Source organism: Miniopterus schreibersii, assembly GCF_964146895.1.
Source record: "Miniopterus schreibersii genome assembly, chromosome: 20".
NCBI lineage: Eukaryota > Metazoa > Chordata > Mammalia > Chiroptera > Miniopteridae > Miniopterus > Miniopterus schreibersii.
In genome coordinates, this window is record NC_138122.1 from 26,272,462 (window position 1) to 26,288,878 (window position 16,417).

Consider the following 16,417-nt stretch of genomic DNA (forward strand, 5'->3'; position numbering starts at 1 on the left):
CTGTCCTTTTGACTTGGCCAAACCCACTCGTCCGTGAGACCCGCCGCCCCCGCCGGGACAGCCTTTGCGGAACCCAGAGCCCCTCCCGTCTCCGTACCCCGCGCGCAGGGGCTGGGGGCCTCCCTGCGCTCCCGCAGCCGCCGCTTCTCCCGTGACCCTGCCCGTAGCGCGCGGGGTCTGAACCGTGTGGTGCGCGCAGGCCTCCCCCTGCAAACCGGGGGCTCCTTGAAGGCAGGAAAAAAAGTCCTTCACGCCCTTGGAGCCATAAAGCCCACCCGACCCGGCTCGTGTTGATGAAAACTTTAAAAAAATTTAAAACGTACAGCGCATTTGCTTTCTATTTGGTTTAAAAATAGATAAGGCTGGTCCTTGCCATGGGCCAGGCATTCTTCTAAGTGCCTTCGAAATATTTCCGCATTTAATCCATACTCCATTGGTTCGGTTCTCAAAAGTGTGGCCTGATGGCTCCAGGGGTTCCCCGATACCCGCAGGGCCCCTGGGCGGTTGTGCCTTTTGCCCACAGCATCGGAGGGAGAGGCTGGATGTGCTTCGGGTACTTAACACGAAGCTGCACATCTCCATAGACTGTGCAGAAGCAGATCTGAGGATCAGCTCCTGCAATGAGCTGCGCGCATTACAGAGACTTGCAGAAACCATAAACAGTGGCACTGTTCTCAGTACTCTTTTTGTTTGTTTGTTTGGGGGTAAAGTTATTTTTATTAAAAATATTTATGTTATAATGTGTCTGTTTTTAAATGAACCAATATTATTGTTTTAAAAACATCAGTTTAAACTCCTGGTTACAGTAGCGAACCATAGATCTAGGCCTTCTAACAAAACCTCGAGGTTCTTCAATTGTTTAAAAAGTGTCCTTGGAGCCCGGCTGGGGTGGCTCAGCGGTTGAGCATCGACCTAGGATCCAGGAGATGGCTGTTTGATTCCAGGTCAGGGCACATGCTGGGGGTTGCGGCTGGATCCCCAGTAGAGGGTGTGTAGGAGGCAGCCGATCAATGACTCAGAAGTCTTTTTATCTCTATTTTACAGACGAGGAAACTGAGGCACAGCCAGGTCAAATAACTTGCCCAGGGCCAGGCAGCTGGTAAGTGCTGACCAGGGGGTCAGACCTGTGCAGAGCAGCCCAATGAGGTGGACACAGTACCACCCTCCTAATTCAGGGACACTGAGGATTAGCTACTGTAACAAGTCGCCCCAGACTTGGTGACTCAACACAATATAAACTGACTCTCTCACAGCTCTGGAGGCCAGACGTCTGAGATCAAGGGGTTGGCTGGGCCCCGGTCCCTCAGGCGGGTCCAGGGGAGGGTCCTGCTTGCTTCCTCCAGCTTCTGGCCGCCTTGGCTTGTGGCCACATCACTCCAGTCTCTGCCTGTCCTCACATGGCCTCTTTCCCTGTGTGTCTGTTTCTCTGTAGCTCTTATAAAGACAATTGTTACGATTGCACTTGAAAAAAATTTAACAGTAATTTCTTCACATAGAATATGCAGTGTGTTCAAAATAATTGTCTCCTTTTTTATAGTTTTTTTTTTGTTTCTTTAACTCAAGATGCAAATAATATCTTTATATTGCAATTGGTTGATACATTCCTCAGTCTCTTAATCCTTGATCTCTTTTTTATTTCCTAGCCTCCACATTTACTTGATGATGAAACAGGATTTTTTGGCTCTTAGAGATTCTCTGTCTGGATTTTACTAATTTCACTACTGTAATGCCCTTTAACATGTTTGTTTTCCTCATTTTCTGTAAACTGATAGCAGGGTCAAGAGATGTGATCTGATTTGAGTTCAATTTCTTGGGTTGGTGGTGTGTTCTAGCATTTCTTTTATCTTTTTCTGTGTTGTTTTTTTTTAATGTTTATTTAGATATGTCACATGCAATAATATTCACCCTTTTAAGGCGTAAATTCAGTGGTTTTTGGTATATTCATGAGCTTGTGCATTCACCACTCTCGTTTCAAAATGTTTCCATTAACCAAACTTAGCAAGGGAGCTCAGATGCTGAGCAGGAATGAACGCATGGCTGTGGAGGAGGAGGCCATGCAGATTTGGGCCCGAGCGGAAATGCTGGGAAACAGCAGAAAAGGGATTGAAGGTCCCGCCACTAGAGGGCTGCTTTTTCCATCCGCTCCACACGCGGGACACTCAACCTCTTCTCTCCATAACAAGAGCATGGGCTTCCTAAGACAGTTAAGGAAAAAACGATGTAATGTCTGTGAATTGCTTTCAAATAACCCACTGGGAGGGCGGGATGGCTGGGAATATGAATGAAATGACTGGCCATTTTGTTAATAACGGTTGAAACTGGGGGATGATACCGTGGAAGTTCATTATACTGTTCTGCATCCTTCTGTAATATTAGCGATTTTTCATAATAATAAAAAAACCCTGTAGACCTTATTAACCAAGGTCACCCCAATAAATTCCATTTTTTAAATGTCAAAAAATAAAAGGACTACAGGCTTGAAGGAGTGCTGACGTATGGGATGACCGCAAGTCTTGCTTTAGCCTCGGATCAAAGGAGAGAGATTTGATGCCACCAACGGAGACAGAAGGTCTGGAGAGGGGGGTAGGATGCGTGGGCGCCGGGGAACACCCACACTTAGGGGCAGGGAGAAGAGCTGCGGGCGGGTGACGGACGGTTCCTCTCGCTGTGAGCCGCTGGGCCGGGCACATGGCAGAGAGAAGCAGTGATTGTGTGGCAGGAGAGGTCGCCGCTTCCTGGAAAATCAGGCCACAGAGTCCTGAAAAACCACACTGGGCTTTGACGGGCCGTTTTGGGCCACCTGAGTATAGCTTTCCCGTGTTCCTGCCATAGACTGGGCATGGACTGTGTGTTCCCCCAGACTCGCGGGCTGAAACCTTAGCCCCCGATGTGGTGGTATTAGGAGCTGGGGCCTGCGGGAGGCGACGAGGTCATGTGGGCCGAGCCCAAACGCATGGAATTCGTGCCCTGATGAAAGAGACCCCAGACAGCGTCTGCCCTGTGAGGTCACAGCTGAGAGACGGCCGTCTATGAACCTGGAAGGGGGCCCTCACCGGACTCTGAGTCTGCCAGGGCCTTGATCTTGGACTTCCCAGCCTCCAGAACCGCGATAAATAAATGTCTGAGTCTATCAAGGTCCTGGTCTAGGGTATTTTTGTTACAGCAGCCCCAGCTAAGAGAGACTATTTTATGGGCACCCCTACTTTTCAGGAGCCTAAGAAGTCTCTTGCCCAACTCTCCTCGACTTAGCCCGTCCCTTGCACTTGATCCCAAGGACTGGGCCTGAAATAACACCCTCACACCCTCTCGTCTACCCACCGCCCTCCTGACTTCCTGTGGTTATTATTCTGGCTTCTCACTCCTTCCCCTTCCTTCCCCTTCCTCCCCCTCCCCGTCTGCCTTCTTTAATTTGAGCCTTGTGATGGACACGGACAAGTCTGACGTCACGATCACATCTCTCAATGCCAGGAGTGTCACGAGACTCCCAGTTTGTTCCGTGTTGATTCCGTGGGATAGTCACCCTCCCTCCAAGGACACAGTCGGGCTCCCAAATTCCATCTTGGAAAACAAGAGGATGGAACCTTCAGCGACGGTCGTCTTTCGAGTGCATTGGGCACCGGCTCTGAATTTCAACGTCTGTCCCCACCCGGAGAGAGGCTGCCCGTCGATGCCGGTCTGGGCGGCATTTCCGTTCGGCTACGTGACCCTGACACTGCTGCTCTGCCTCCACCGAAATGCAATGTTTCAAGACAAATATTTTTAAAAAGTAAAAATAAATAAATAAAAATAAATAAAAAAATCACCCATTGCTTTTGCGTGTGTTCCTGAAAAAATCGTACGAGCTAATGCTTTGCGAGAGAGTATCTAGCACGAGGGAAACAAGGGTGAGAGGAAAAGGGAAGTGAGGCAGGAAAGGAGGAAGAGCGGAGTCTAGGTGGGCATCGCCCAAGCTGGCCGGGCTTCCCAAGGACACGCATGGGACGTGTCTGGGAGGATGTGTGAAACCACCGAGCCTCAGACTGTCCAGCAGCACGGGGTGGGCATTAGGAGGGGAGGGCACGTGGGACAAGGTGAGCGATTTCTGCCCACTCCATGTCTCTCTATTTTATTTTATTTTATTTTATTTTATTTTATATTTTATTTTATTTATTTTATTTTATTATTATTTTATTTTATTTTATTATTTTATTTTATTTATTTTATTTTATTTTATTGATTTCAGAGAAAGGAAGGGAGAGGAGAGAGAGACGGAAACATCAATGATGAGAGTCACTGATCTGCCTCCCAGCCGGGGATGGAGCCTGCAACCCCGGGCATGTGCCCTGACCAGGAACCGAACCTCGATCGTAGGTCAGTGCCCAAACACTGAGTCAAACTGCAGGGACTTCGCGTCTCTCCGAAGTCCTCCCTGTGGGCCACTAACCTCCCCCCACTTCCAGGAGGACCCCATCTCCTGGGCCGGTCCTGGGCATGGAGGCCACTGCAGCCTTAGCCCCTGTGATCATCGGAGACCCTCGGAAACGTCAGGAGCTGGAGACCGTGGCCCTGAGCAGGGCTTTGCAGCCACGGGCGCGGCGTGAGCCGTGGCTGCTGGTGTTCACGACCCAGGTGAGGGAGGCGGGAGGGGTGCAGGTGGGGTGAACCCAGCTGGGTCTGCCATACCCACAACACGGCCTTGCGCAAAATGACGTATTCAGTAGAATTCCTCCCGGCACCCCATTTCCACTCCTCGACAGTTTGGCCCCGGCTGGTCCTGATTTTTTTCCTGAGACTAAACATATATATATGTGTGTATATACATATATCTATACACACACACATATATATATAAAAACACGCATTTATTGATTGTTTTGAGAGGAAAAAACATCGATTTGTTGTTCCACTTGTTTACGCATTCATTGTTTCTTTTTTAAATGATTAACTTTACTGAATTGGATTTACGCCACCTTTTTATTTACATCTTGTTACCACAACATTTTTTAAAAAATATTTTTTTTACTGATTTCAGAGACAGGAAGGGAGAGGGAGAGAGAGAAACATCAATGCTGAGTCACTGATCGGCTGCCTCCCGCACGCCCCCTATTGGGGATCGAGCCTGCAACCCGGGCCTGTGCCCTGACTGGGAATCCAACTGAAACCTCCTGGTTCACGGGTCGATGCTCAACCGCTGAGCCACGCCAGCCGGGCACCTCTGCAGGTATTTTAAGCAGAAAGAGATTTAATGCAGGGAACTAGAGGCATATAAATGGGTTGGTGAGGCTGGAGGAACAGGCTCTCGGCGGAGCCTCCTTCAGGGTCGGCTCCCAGAGCAATGCTACAGACCTGAGCTGCCAGGAGAAGCTGCTGCCACGGCCTGGAAGGTGGGGAGCCGGGGGACCCCTGCTAGAACCCCTGGGCTCAATCGCACATGGTCACGGCCAGGAGATTTTCAGCGCTGCAGCTGCACCGGTTTCTCAACACCAGAGGTGGGAAAGTGGGGCACGGCTGCCCCCTGTTGCCCGCTGTCTTTAAGCAACGATCCCTGGAACTTGCACAGCACCTTCCCACACCAGGTGCCACCTGACCTCGCCCCATCAATAAGGCATAAGGCCTTCTTCCCCTTTGCAGATGAGCAAGGAGGCCATGGCAGATAAAGCCACGCAGCTCCGTGCAGAACTGGAGTAAGGACCTGGCCCCTTCCAAGGGCCCGAGGAGCTTGTCCTGCGTGAGTCACGCCTTCTGTGGGCCCTGGGGCGCAGGGGACACCTGGGCCGGCCAGGAGCCAGCCACAGCCCAGGAGGCACGAAGCTGCGGGGTAAGCACCGAGGGAGGGGCTGGTGTTTGGCAGAAGGATTCAGACAAGAGAAGAGGGGCCCTGTGAGTAGGACTTTGAGGGATGAGTAGGAGTACGTCAGGGAGCAAAGGGCCTGGGGGGGGGGGAGTCCCAGCAGCTGGCAAGAGCTAAGGGGGTGTGGTGTGGCAGCAAGACTTTGGGGAACTGCGAGGGCTCTAATGATGGAAGATTTGGGCAAAATGAAAACAATTCTTTTTTTTTTTTTTTTACAGTAAAATAACATGCATGAGTCCTAAGCATACATCTTCTTGATCAAAAAAAATATGCAGACACTCACGTGCCCTTCGTTCAGGTGAAGACGTAAAGCATTTCCAGCACCCCGGCAGGTCCCCTCGTGTCCCCTCCCAGGCCACACACACCCGCCGCCAACCTTTTTCTGGGGGCGGGGGGCCACCTAAAATGTCAGAGCCCCTGGCTTCAGCCCCCATCTCCCATTCCTCCCACTCCTATGGTCGCCGCCTTTCTGAACGATCCTCAGAGGGCGTTGCAGCCGGGCAGGCGGGCTCCCTCCACGCGGTCGCTTCGTGGCGCGGTCCGCGGGGACTTCAGTGGGGGACGCGAACGCGGGGCCGGAGGCCTTTTGGTCCTTCGGGGCCACCGTCCAGGCCCGGGCCCGCGCGCAGCCGCCGTGTCCCTCGGCGGCCACCGTGCGTCCGTTACGTGGCAGCTGGCGGCGCCGGCCAATCCCCGGCGCCCGCATCAGCCCCCGCGGGTGGCGCTGGCGGAAGGGGCGGAGCTGAGGCGGCGGCGGCTGAGGAGGCAGCGGTGGCGGCGACGGCGACGGCGGCGGCTCTGGAGGCCGCAGTCCCGGCCCCGGCTTCGGCCCCAGCCCCACCATGGTGACGCTCGCGGAGCTGCTGGTGCTCCTGGCCGCCCTGCTGGCCACGGCCTCGGGCTACTTCGTGAGCATCGACGCGCACGCCGAGGAGTGTTTCTTCGAGCAGGTCACCTCGGGCACCAAGATGGGCCTCATCTTCGAGGTGGCCGAGGGCGGCTTCCTGGACATCGACGTGGAGGTGCGGGCGCGCCGCCCGAGGCCGGGGCGGGGTCGCGCGGCCGCTCGGGGTTGGCGGGGCCCGCGGAGGCCGCCGTCCGCGTCCCGGGAGCGGGAGGCCCGGGAAGCCGCCCTTGTCCCGCCCCCCCCCCCCCCCCCCGCGGCCAGGGCAGGTCCCGCGGCCCGGGCGCCCCTCGGCGTCGGGAGCGCTTTGCCCGGTGGCTCTGGGCCGACGGTCCCGGAACCGGTGGCCGCGTGTCGGCCCCGGGCCCGGAAGGCGCCCGCCCCTCGGCCGCGGCGGCAGCTGCGTTCCTCCGGGTCGCGGGCCCGCGTGGGCACGTGGCGCGGGGCCTTCGGGGAGAGCCGGTCGGGAGTGAGCGAGGGGTGCGGGGCGCGCGTCCCGGGCGGGGCGTCTGGGCCGCCTGTACGCAGCCCCCCCGCCCCCTGCCCCAGACGGTTCGAGCAGCCGCCGCCGCCCGGGAGGCAGGTGGGGTTGGGTCCTGTTGTAGGATAACGATGGAGGGAAGTGTCTGGAGAGAGCGGGAAGTTATTTTAAGAAACGAGCAGCCTCCGAACTTTCCCGTGTATATATATATACGTATGTGTATATATATGTGTGTATATATGTGTCTATATGTACACATGTATGTAGTTACAATATGTACCTATACATACACATGTATATAGTTACAATATGTATCTGTACACATATATAGATACATATTGTACCTATATATATGTGTGTACATATAGATACATATTGTATTTATATATATATATATAGATACACGTGTATATATTTTAAAACACAAAGGACTGATTCATCTCTAACTTTTTTTTGGGGGGGGGAAGCACATGGAATTAATATTTAACGTCACCTGCTGGCCTGATTGATTGGGTTTGCGGGTTTTCCGTTTGGTAGCAGGTTAGGCGGTGCAGCTGAGCCCCGGGACCGAGGGGACGGCCGCGGGAGGGGCTCTTCGCTTAGCCAAGCCCTTAGAGACCAGCCATTGCCCTGCCCGAGCTTTCCAGGCGGAGCGGCTTTGCGAGGGGGGCTCACAGCGGACTGGCGGCGGGTGGGGCGAGAGCGTGGGCCGCGGCCTCCCCTCCAGCCCCCTGGCCTTTCCCTTCCTCCCTCCGGCATCTCGGGTGGAGCAGATCCCGGGGCTGGTTGGCAGGAACCACCCAGGAAAACCTGCAAGCGCACCTTCCCCACAATTCTTAAGTTTTAAAGAGGTTCCTTGTTTTGGCGGCCAGGAGCACGCGCTTGCACGTTTGTCGGAGGCATTAGGCCACTTAGAGAAAGTGTGTTTTTAAGGTGCAGTTTTTGTTTCCCAGTTGAACAAATACGACACATGTAGTCAGAGTTGAAAGGTGGTTAGAAGGAGAGCCCTGTCTCCTAAGTGGGAGCCCAGAGAGGCTGCTGTCACGGATGTGGAGCTAAGTGGAAATCACATTTTCTTACCCAATATACTGCCAGTAGGCGTCGGTTAGGAAGGTTATGGGTTGAAACCTTCCATGGTATCTCATGCATTTCTCTCCTGCCTCCAGATTACAGGACCTGATAATAAAGGAATCTATAAAGGGGACCGAGAGTCCAGTGGGAAATACACGTTTGCTGCTCACATGGATGGAACATACAAGTTCTGTTTTAGCAATAGGATGTCCACCATGACTCCAAAGATAGTGATGTTCACCATTGATATTGGGGAGGCCCCGAAAGGACAAGACATGGAAACAGAAGGTGAGACGAACATTCAGAAGATTTCTATCCCATTCCAAGAGTGAATATTAATTTTGTTCCTTGTTAGCATCTGAGTGTTTGCTTTGATTTCTTACTCTAGGTTCACCCACTGCCCCCCCTGCCCCCTCCTGTCTCTGGTTTCATCTACTATCTTTAAAACACCTTTTGTGGAATATACTTTTTATTTATCCAGGTCTCCTAATTAACAGACAGAAGTTTATGGAAGTTCATGTGTATATTCTGGTTCTTTACAGTTGCCCCTCTGGCACCCCAGTCACTTGGTTCTCTTGTAATCACGTAGGCTACTTGCGCCTTAGGTGGCTTGTTCTGTTAATTCGCCAATCCTGGCATATGCATCTTTATTTGCTCGTTTCTGTACATGACTAGTTTAGCTAAACCTTTTGTTTTATTTTTTGTGTGTTTATATTTTAAACTTTTCTTTAGGTGGTGGAGATACCTGGGATGGTATGTTGATTGCTTTTTGACAGAATCCTGTATTTTTGCACATTTTTGTTTGCTATTACCTAATTTCTGCTTTCCTTCTTTCTAACCTCAGTTTGTTGGCATGAGAGTGTTTTTTGTCTTAATTTTAAAAAAAACACACAAACCCTACACCTAGAGTGATTTTCTTTTTTTTGGTAGTTTTTATTTGGTTGACAGGAGATACAGGTTAGGTCATTTTAAATTAATATCACTGGAAACACAGCCATTGACACTTTAGTGGTACCATCATACTTCGTTTCTTTTAAATGAATGCCAAAGGGTTGAGATATTCAACTGTAACTGGACAAGTAAAAGTCTTCATTAAACATAGCTAATAGCATATGGTTCTATTGACTTTGTAGGAAGTAGTTTGTTGGCTTGTTTTAATGAGTACTAAAGTTTTCTAACTTGAAACTTGGTTGGACATGAAATACGGTTCTAGGAGCCATGTCTAGATATGTGACAGAAGTTCTTTCAGCCGTACATTGCAGTTAGATCAGTTTTTATTCCTCAACTCACCAGCATTGAACCCTGAATCGATTCTTCTGGATAAATTGCTTACCAGGAGCCAGCACATTAGCGTTTGGGGGTGGGGCGGGGTGTGTTGTCACAGTGCATGTTAGGATTTTTGGAAAGTAGCAGTTAACACATTTTATACTATTACCATAATCACATTTGTCATAGGTATTGAGCAGACGGTAGAGCACTTACATCCTAAAGGTGAACTGTTAGGTTTTTAAATCTATAGAATTTAGAGACTTGTACTACTTAGTAATTCCTGTGCTTGCTTTTCAGGGCCATTTACAGTGTAGGACTTGGCTCATTTTCAAGGAGAATTGGGAGTTTCAGGGGCTTTGTGTTTGTTCATTTTCTAGAAATTAGTTCTTTCTAAATGGTTAGAAGTTGTGGCTGATGAATGTGAATATTAAGTGATTAATTAATCTCTAACAGTATTTAGAATTCTTGCTCTTGCTTGTTAGTGTCAATGAATTGCAGCTGTCAAATCAAGCCTTCCTCTAAAGCAGTGGTTCTCAAGTCAGGGTGACTTTTGCATCTCAAGGTATGTTTGGCAACATCGGGAGACATTTTTTCTTCTCCTGGCGTGTGGGTGATCAATCCTACAATGCATCGGGCAGCTCCCCCACCACAAAGAACTCTCTGGCCCAAAATGTCAACAGTGCTGCCTCGAGAAACCCTGCTCTAAAGGTTCACCTAGTGCATGCGGCTTCCTGAGGGAAGCCAGCGAAGGAGAATTTGAGATGCCGCTCCGCACCTCACTATGGCAGGGTCATTGGCTTCTCGGGAAATGTGGGATTATCTGTGGCAGTTTGGAATTGTAGATGAAGTCCATTCTCGGGCAGTGATAAGGGGACCCCTCTAGGGGAAATCTGCTCTGTGGTGTAGTTTTTCCTACCTGGTTCTTCACTGTCACAGTATAGTACAACCTAGAGTGTACACTTACTCTTCAGAACTGTTGGTACACCTTGTGTACATTGCTGGGGAAAGAGGATACCTGGTTTTAAACCTTGTGCAGCTGAGAGCTTTTCACTTGCAGTGCCTGCTGCTCCCCGCTGTAGTGAAGTTGTTGCTTTGACTCTCAGAGAAGAATGTTTGAGCTGCTCTAGGTTTTCCCCAGTGTCTTCATGTTTGTCTCTGCTCAGCCTCGTAGAGATTAAGTCTGTTTTGGTACTGCTCCTCAATTAACAGAGTTATATGAGTGGATTTTGATTTTAGTTTAAATATTCATAGATTGTTACTAGGGTGTTACAGGATTTTGTTTGATATTTTGTGCCCCCCCCCCCCCCCCCCCCCCGTTTTTCCCCCTCTCTGGTAAGCAGCCATTGTAGTGAGCCTCATTTAGTAGCAGTTCAATAGGAGACATTTCTTAGGGCTAATTGATTTCCTTTAGTTAGTAAATATTGTATAGTATGTTTTCTAACCTGAAAGAGATTTTTCTACTGGGAATCAACTTTTTAAAAATGCTTTGAGAATTGTCATCAGTGATCCAAAATGATGTTGGAGCCATTGCTAAAAACAGCTGCTTTTGTGTCTTCTCTGAGGAATGTTTTTATTGCTTTATGAGTATTTTTCAAAAAGAGATTCCAAATATATGCTGATGTGTTTTCAAATCCTTGTATAGCTCATCAGAACAAGCTAGAAGAAATGATTAACGAGCTAGCAGTGGCCATGACAGCTGTGAAGCACGAACAGGAGTACATGGAAGTTCGGGAGAGGATACACAGAGCAAGTAAGTTAGTAAGTTAGCTGGTGCTAACCTTGCAGCGCTGTCTCGTGGCCACAATGCTTAAGGTGTGTTACCCAGCAGCTGGCTTCCATTTTCCTCATTTGGAAGTTTTGCAAACATTATCATACTAAAGTATTGACTTAAAAAAGCACCTGTGCACCCTGGCTGGCATGGCTCTGAATGTCTTCACTCTCTGATCTCCATCTTCTCTCCCTCACCTGGCAGGGGCCTGTTTGTGGGTTACCTTGCCCCAGGTGGGGCCACTGAACAAAAGGCTGAGGGCTACGAGCTTTTACTGCTTTGCAGTTTTAACTAGTTCAGACCAGAAGGCTTTAAAGGTTTAGGCGGTTCTTGGGAACACGGCAGCCAGAGGAAGCACGGTTTCTAGTCTGGGGGCACCAGCCTTATTTCAAATTTACTGCAGGTGCCCTTTCACAAACAAGTAGAATTTTAGGCATTCAGTTTAATTTTGCAAATGAATTAGTTCCTCCAATCTGTTTGTTTTCTGTACCTCTTCCAACAGCATAATGTGACCTTTTTTTTTTTTGCTACAGTGTTACAGTAATACTGTACTGTTTCTAGATCAGGCTAATATGAGTGTTGTGAGGACAGTGTCTTATGTACACATACTTTCCTAGGTGGCTGCTTTCCTATGTTAATATGCTTCAGTGTGTTCAATGTAATCTTTTTTAAAAATTTTTATTTTTTAAAAATTGATTTGAGAGAGGGGGAGGGGGAGAGGAACATCGACTTGTTTGTTCCACTTACTTATGCATTCACTTGTTGACTCCTGTATGTTCTCTGGCCGGGGGTAGAACTCAAAACCTTGGTGCATTGAGATGACGCTCTAACTAACTGAGCTACCTGGCCAGGGCTCAATTTAACCTTAAAGATGCATTTTTCTATAAGCAAAGGGAAAGATAAATACTTCTTTTTACGTGGTTGTTTAATTTGAAGTATGTACCCTTTCAGATAGAATCTTAACATGCTGGTCATTCACAGTTCTGCTAGAAATTGGTTACTAAATTTTCACCAGAAGTAAACTTCCTGGCATGGAATTGGCACTAAAATTTCAGTGTTTTGGGTTTTTATAGAGTTCTAGTTAATGTTCTTAGGCAGGGTGCCTATTCTTACTCTGGGGGAAAAAACACCTTTTTTTTTCTTTTTAAGAATATTGGCCATTTGCAGAAAAATCAAAAAACTACCTAGTAATTTTTATTTTTAAAATTTTTAAATTTTGATTTATCTTTATTTTGAGAGGGTGTTTATTAAAGCTGGGGACAGTGGAATAAAGAAGGGCCTAGGAAAGAAGCAGCAACAGGAGAGAGCCTAGGCAGGCTGCTTTGCTTCTCTGGAAACGGTATGGGAAAGAAGTGAGCCAAGATGGGGCTGCTGTCAGCTCACTGGGAAGGCAGAGAAAAGGGGGCTTTGGAGACAGATTCAGGGGGTTAGCCCAGGATGAGCTGCTGTTGCCCATGGCTCCCCTGGTTGCAAGTCTTGTGGGGACTCTTAGAGTTTAGGAGAAAGAAAACTTGTTTGAAAAGAAGATTTTAGTGGCTGTGTCTACCTAGTAATTTTAAAAAGTTAAGGCTATAGAATTTGATCAGAAACTTGAAAGGATGTGATATAAATTGAGCAGCATCATGACTATTACCTTAAGGATCAAATCCTGAGCTTATGGGGTAAATCCTGAGACTTGTTCCAGTTGGTAGTCACTGCCAGTGTTGGTCCATGGACTGAGAAACCCCCTAGAACAAATGCCAAGCACAGAGTAGGTGCTCTATAAATATTTGTTTTTTTAAAAAATAGACTGACACATTTTGGCTTGGTAAGTAGTGCTTTTTGGGTAACTCTGTGATCTTGAAACAATCATTTAATTTTTTAAAAGTTAATTTTCTGATTCAGCAACAAAAGATTATAATGTAGGGATGTTTCAGTGTGAGGGAGAAAGAATGTGGAGTGGGTGTAACCTTGGGCAAGTCATGTTTCCTCTCTGTTCCCAGTACATAAGCAGAGTAGGCTTGACTATACTCAGAATCATTAAGGTCCCATTTAAATCTAAAATCCACTGCTGCCGAGTATGTTGCGTGGCTCGGGGACAAGTATTTATAGGACCATGATTGGCATGCAAGTAGTACTTTCACACAGAGTAAGGTGTGGGGATAATTTTTGATGCCTCTGTGGTTTTGTTTTTGTTGTTAAATTTTGTTTGTTTGTTCTCAACAGTCAACGACAACACAAACAGCAGAGTGGTCCTTTGGTCCTTCTTCGAAGCTCTTGTTCTAGTTGCCATGACATTGGGCCAGATCTACTACCTGAAGAGATTTTTTGAAGTCCGGAGGGTTGTTTAAAAAGCCTTTTCCTGATGATCCGAAACTCATAGTTCACTGTTTACCAAACATCTTGGTCAGAATAATGTCATTAGTTTGTATGTTTTTATTTTCGGAATTGTATGTTCACAGCCTGTTTCTTTGTGATTAGTAGATATTGGGGAAAAGCCTTTTTAGGAAAAGGCTAGTGAAAATTTGACATCTGATCGGCACAATTTCTCATTTGAATTCTTCCTTTCTTTATACAGGCCCTTCCAGAGCTCGAATACTGAGATGTAGGCACGTGGTCCTTACTCTTTCCTGTTTTCATAGTTAAGTGCAGATTGTTCAGGATAGTACTTTACTAAAATGACTGCATTCTTTTGACCCCCTCATCCTGCAGTTCAAGTCATTAAAGATTCATTTTGTTTAGTTCTTACGAGAAAACAACAATCTGGATCTTGACATTTTCTGCCCACCCAGTGGTAGAGCTCTGTGACTTCAGAGTGTGCTCCCAGGTTGGCTCTTTTATACTTCGTCCATCTTGTTTTTGCTTTAAAGACAACCCAACAACAATTTCCCCCCTAAATTTTTACTTTGAACGGTAGGACTTCACCTTTACTAAAGTGATGACACAAGCAGCTAATAACCCTTTTTAATTTCTGCCTAACCTTGTAAGAAGTCGCTATTAGAGCCAATTCTCTGGGTGTTTCAGCTAATGGTAGCTCTTGCTCTTTCTGTGCTGGCACACACTTGCTCCACTTTTGGCATTCACGGAATTGGGAAAATCTGTGTTTCTGATGGCAAAGGGTTAAGCCTCCTGGATTTCATTGCAGTGAATGATATACAGCCACTATTTTATTTTTGATCAGTGGCATTTGGCCACTTGTTAATTAGGGTACTGACAGCACTGTTAGTACTAGGGTTTTTGGTTTTGTTTTTCTTGGGTCTTCTTTGGCACATGTGAATTTTGTTTTGTATAAGATGAAATGACTTCTCTCGATCTCTGATGATGGTTTTAAAATTGAAGGAGCATCAGGTTTGGTGTGGGGATGATCCAGGATTATGTAGTGACTGATGTATATTAGTTACTTGTACATTTATTTTGGATCTTTGCAAAGGTAAAACTAAAAGTAACGAGTTTTATATAATTTAAATTTGTTACAGGTTTTCATGTTCAGGATAAACAATTTTTCCACCTTGGGTGAAAACACTTGCAGCAGTTTAAGGTGACTTTTAAAAACCTTAGGACAACTGTTGTAAGATTTGCCTGTGAGAAAACACTTCAAAATTGAATTAAAATATGTAAATTTAAAACCGGTTGTATATCGAATCTGTCCCAGGTTCAGTAAATAAACAATTCTTTTTAAAAACAGTCTTAGTATCCTGTGTTTTACGTATTAATGATTAATTCACATTTGTTATATACCGATTTTCTACTCATATTTGAAATGAGACCTGTCCATGTGTTCTGAGTAATAAAGCTGTTATAAATGTCTGTTACTTTTATGTCCATAAACTTGAGGATAGTGAACAGTCGCCCAGTTTCAGGTTTCCCTGTGCAGTTTCTTTCATGGGTCAACGTTAACATCTCAAGTATTTTTTTCACATGGGGAAAAAAGTTTTGAATGATTTTCATTCAGCCGCCTGGTTTGAGAGAAGATTTGCCCAAGGCTCCCAGATGAGGAGTGATTGGTGGGACCAGAACAGAAATCTGCCTTTAAAGATGATCCCTCTCCCTCCTTACACTAGGGGCCTGCGAACAGTACAAACACTACCCTTTACTGAGCACCGTGGAAGGTCCTGGCAAGACGCTAAAGGCTTTACACCGTCTGCTTCATCCATTCCTCCAAAGCATCATGTCGGGCGTTACAATTCTCCTCTTGAAAATAAACAGGCTTGGAGAGGGTCCCGAGTTCAGAAAGCAGTAGAGCCCCAAATGCAGGCGCAGCCCTGCTCTTTGCCTTTGCATTCAGAGATGTCTGTGGAAATCCGTTTTGTAAAAGCTGCCAGTGGTGGTTTGAGGATCATGCTTCAGCGAAAATTCTGCCTTGGGCTTTTTTCAGTTCCTTTAGTTTAAGATACTGGAGTCCACTATTTCTATTTATTCATCCCAAAAACCACTGGGATAAAGAAAATAGAAGGATAGCCCCGATCGTGGGATTTACCTCCTAGCGGGGGAGATGAAGCGAGTAAGTAAACTATACTAATGGTAAGTGGCTTCAGTGGTCAGGAAAGGGAGGCATCGCTGAGATGACACCTGGAAGCTCGCGGTAGATGGAGGGGAGCAGGCCACGCGCACAGCTGGAGGGGTCCGTGCCCGCGGAGCCCCGCGCAGAAGCGTGCTGAGCGGGTGCGGGCGGCCCGAGCCAGTGGACACGGGGATGAGAAGGCAGTGTTCCCGTTCAGGACTCGGAACGCAACTTTCTTGGAAGTAAACCAACATGTACCAGGCACTGCATCCCCGCCGTCAGCCCCACTGTGCGCTGCTGCTCACCTGGGGCTGCGGGGCTGGGGTCCGTTTCTGTCCGCTCCCTCCAGCCCCGCCGTCCTCCGGCCAGCACGCGGTATAGTGCTGCCATCTGCCTCCGACTGGCGGAGAAAGTGGGAGAGCCGGGGCGCGATCCCTCCCGCCGAGCTGCCGGCCCCGCCTGGAGAGTCGCCCCCAGACGGACGGCACCCCAGCACCGCCCGCCCGCCCCCTTCCACTCTCCCAGGGGTCGGCGTCCCACTCACCTGCCGCGAGGGCGCGTTGCCGCCCTCCGGAACTGCGCCGCCCGGATACAGTTCCCGGCCGGACGGGTCG

The 16,417-nt window shown here is 48.1% G+C and overlaps 1 protein-coding gene across 1 annotated transcript; it reads left to right on the forward strand.

The window, feature by feature from the left end:
• The first annotated feature begins 6,546 nt into the window (after positions 1 to 6,546).
• On the forward strand, positions 6,547 to 14,986 carry TMED2 (transmembrane p24 trafficking protein 2). Its single transcript, XM_081122630.1, has 4 exons — positions 6,547 to 6,852; positions 8,382 to 8,574; positions 11,198 to 11,305; positions 13,529 to 14,986. Exons 1-4 carry the CDS (start codon positions 6,673 to 6,675, stop codon positions 13,651 to 13,653), a joined length of 606 nt encoding a protein of 201 aa, XP_080978756.1. The 5' UTR covers positions 6,547 to 6,672; the 3' UTR covers positions 13,654 to 14,986.
• Positions 14,987 to 16,417: the final 1,431 nt, after the last annotated feature.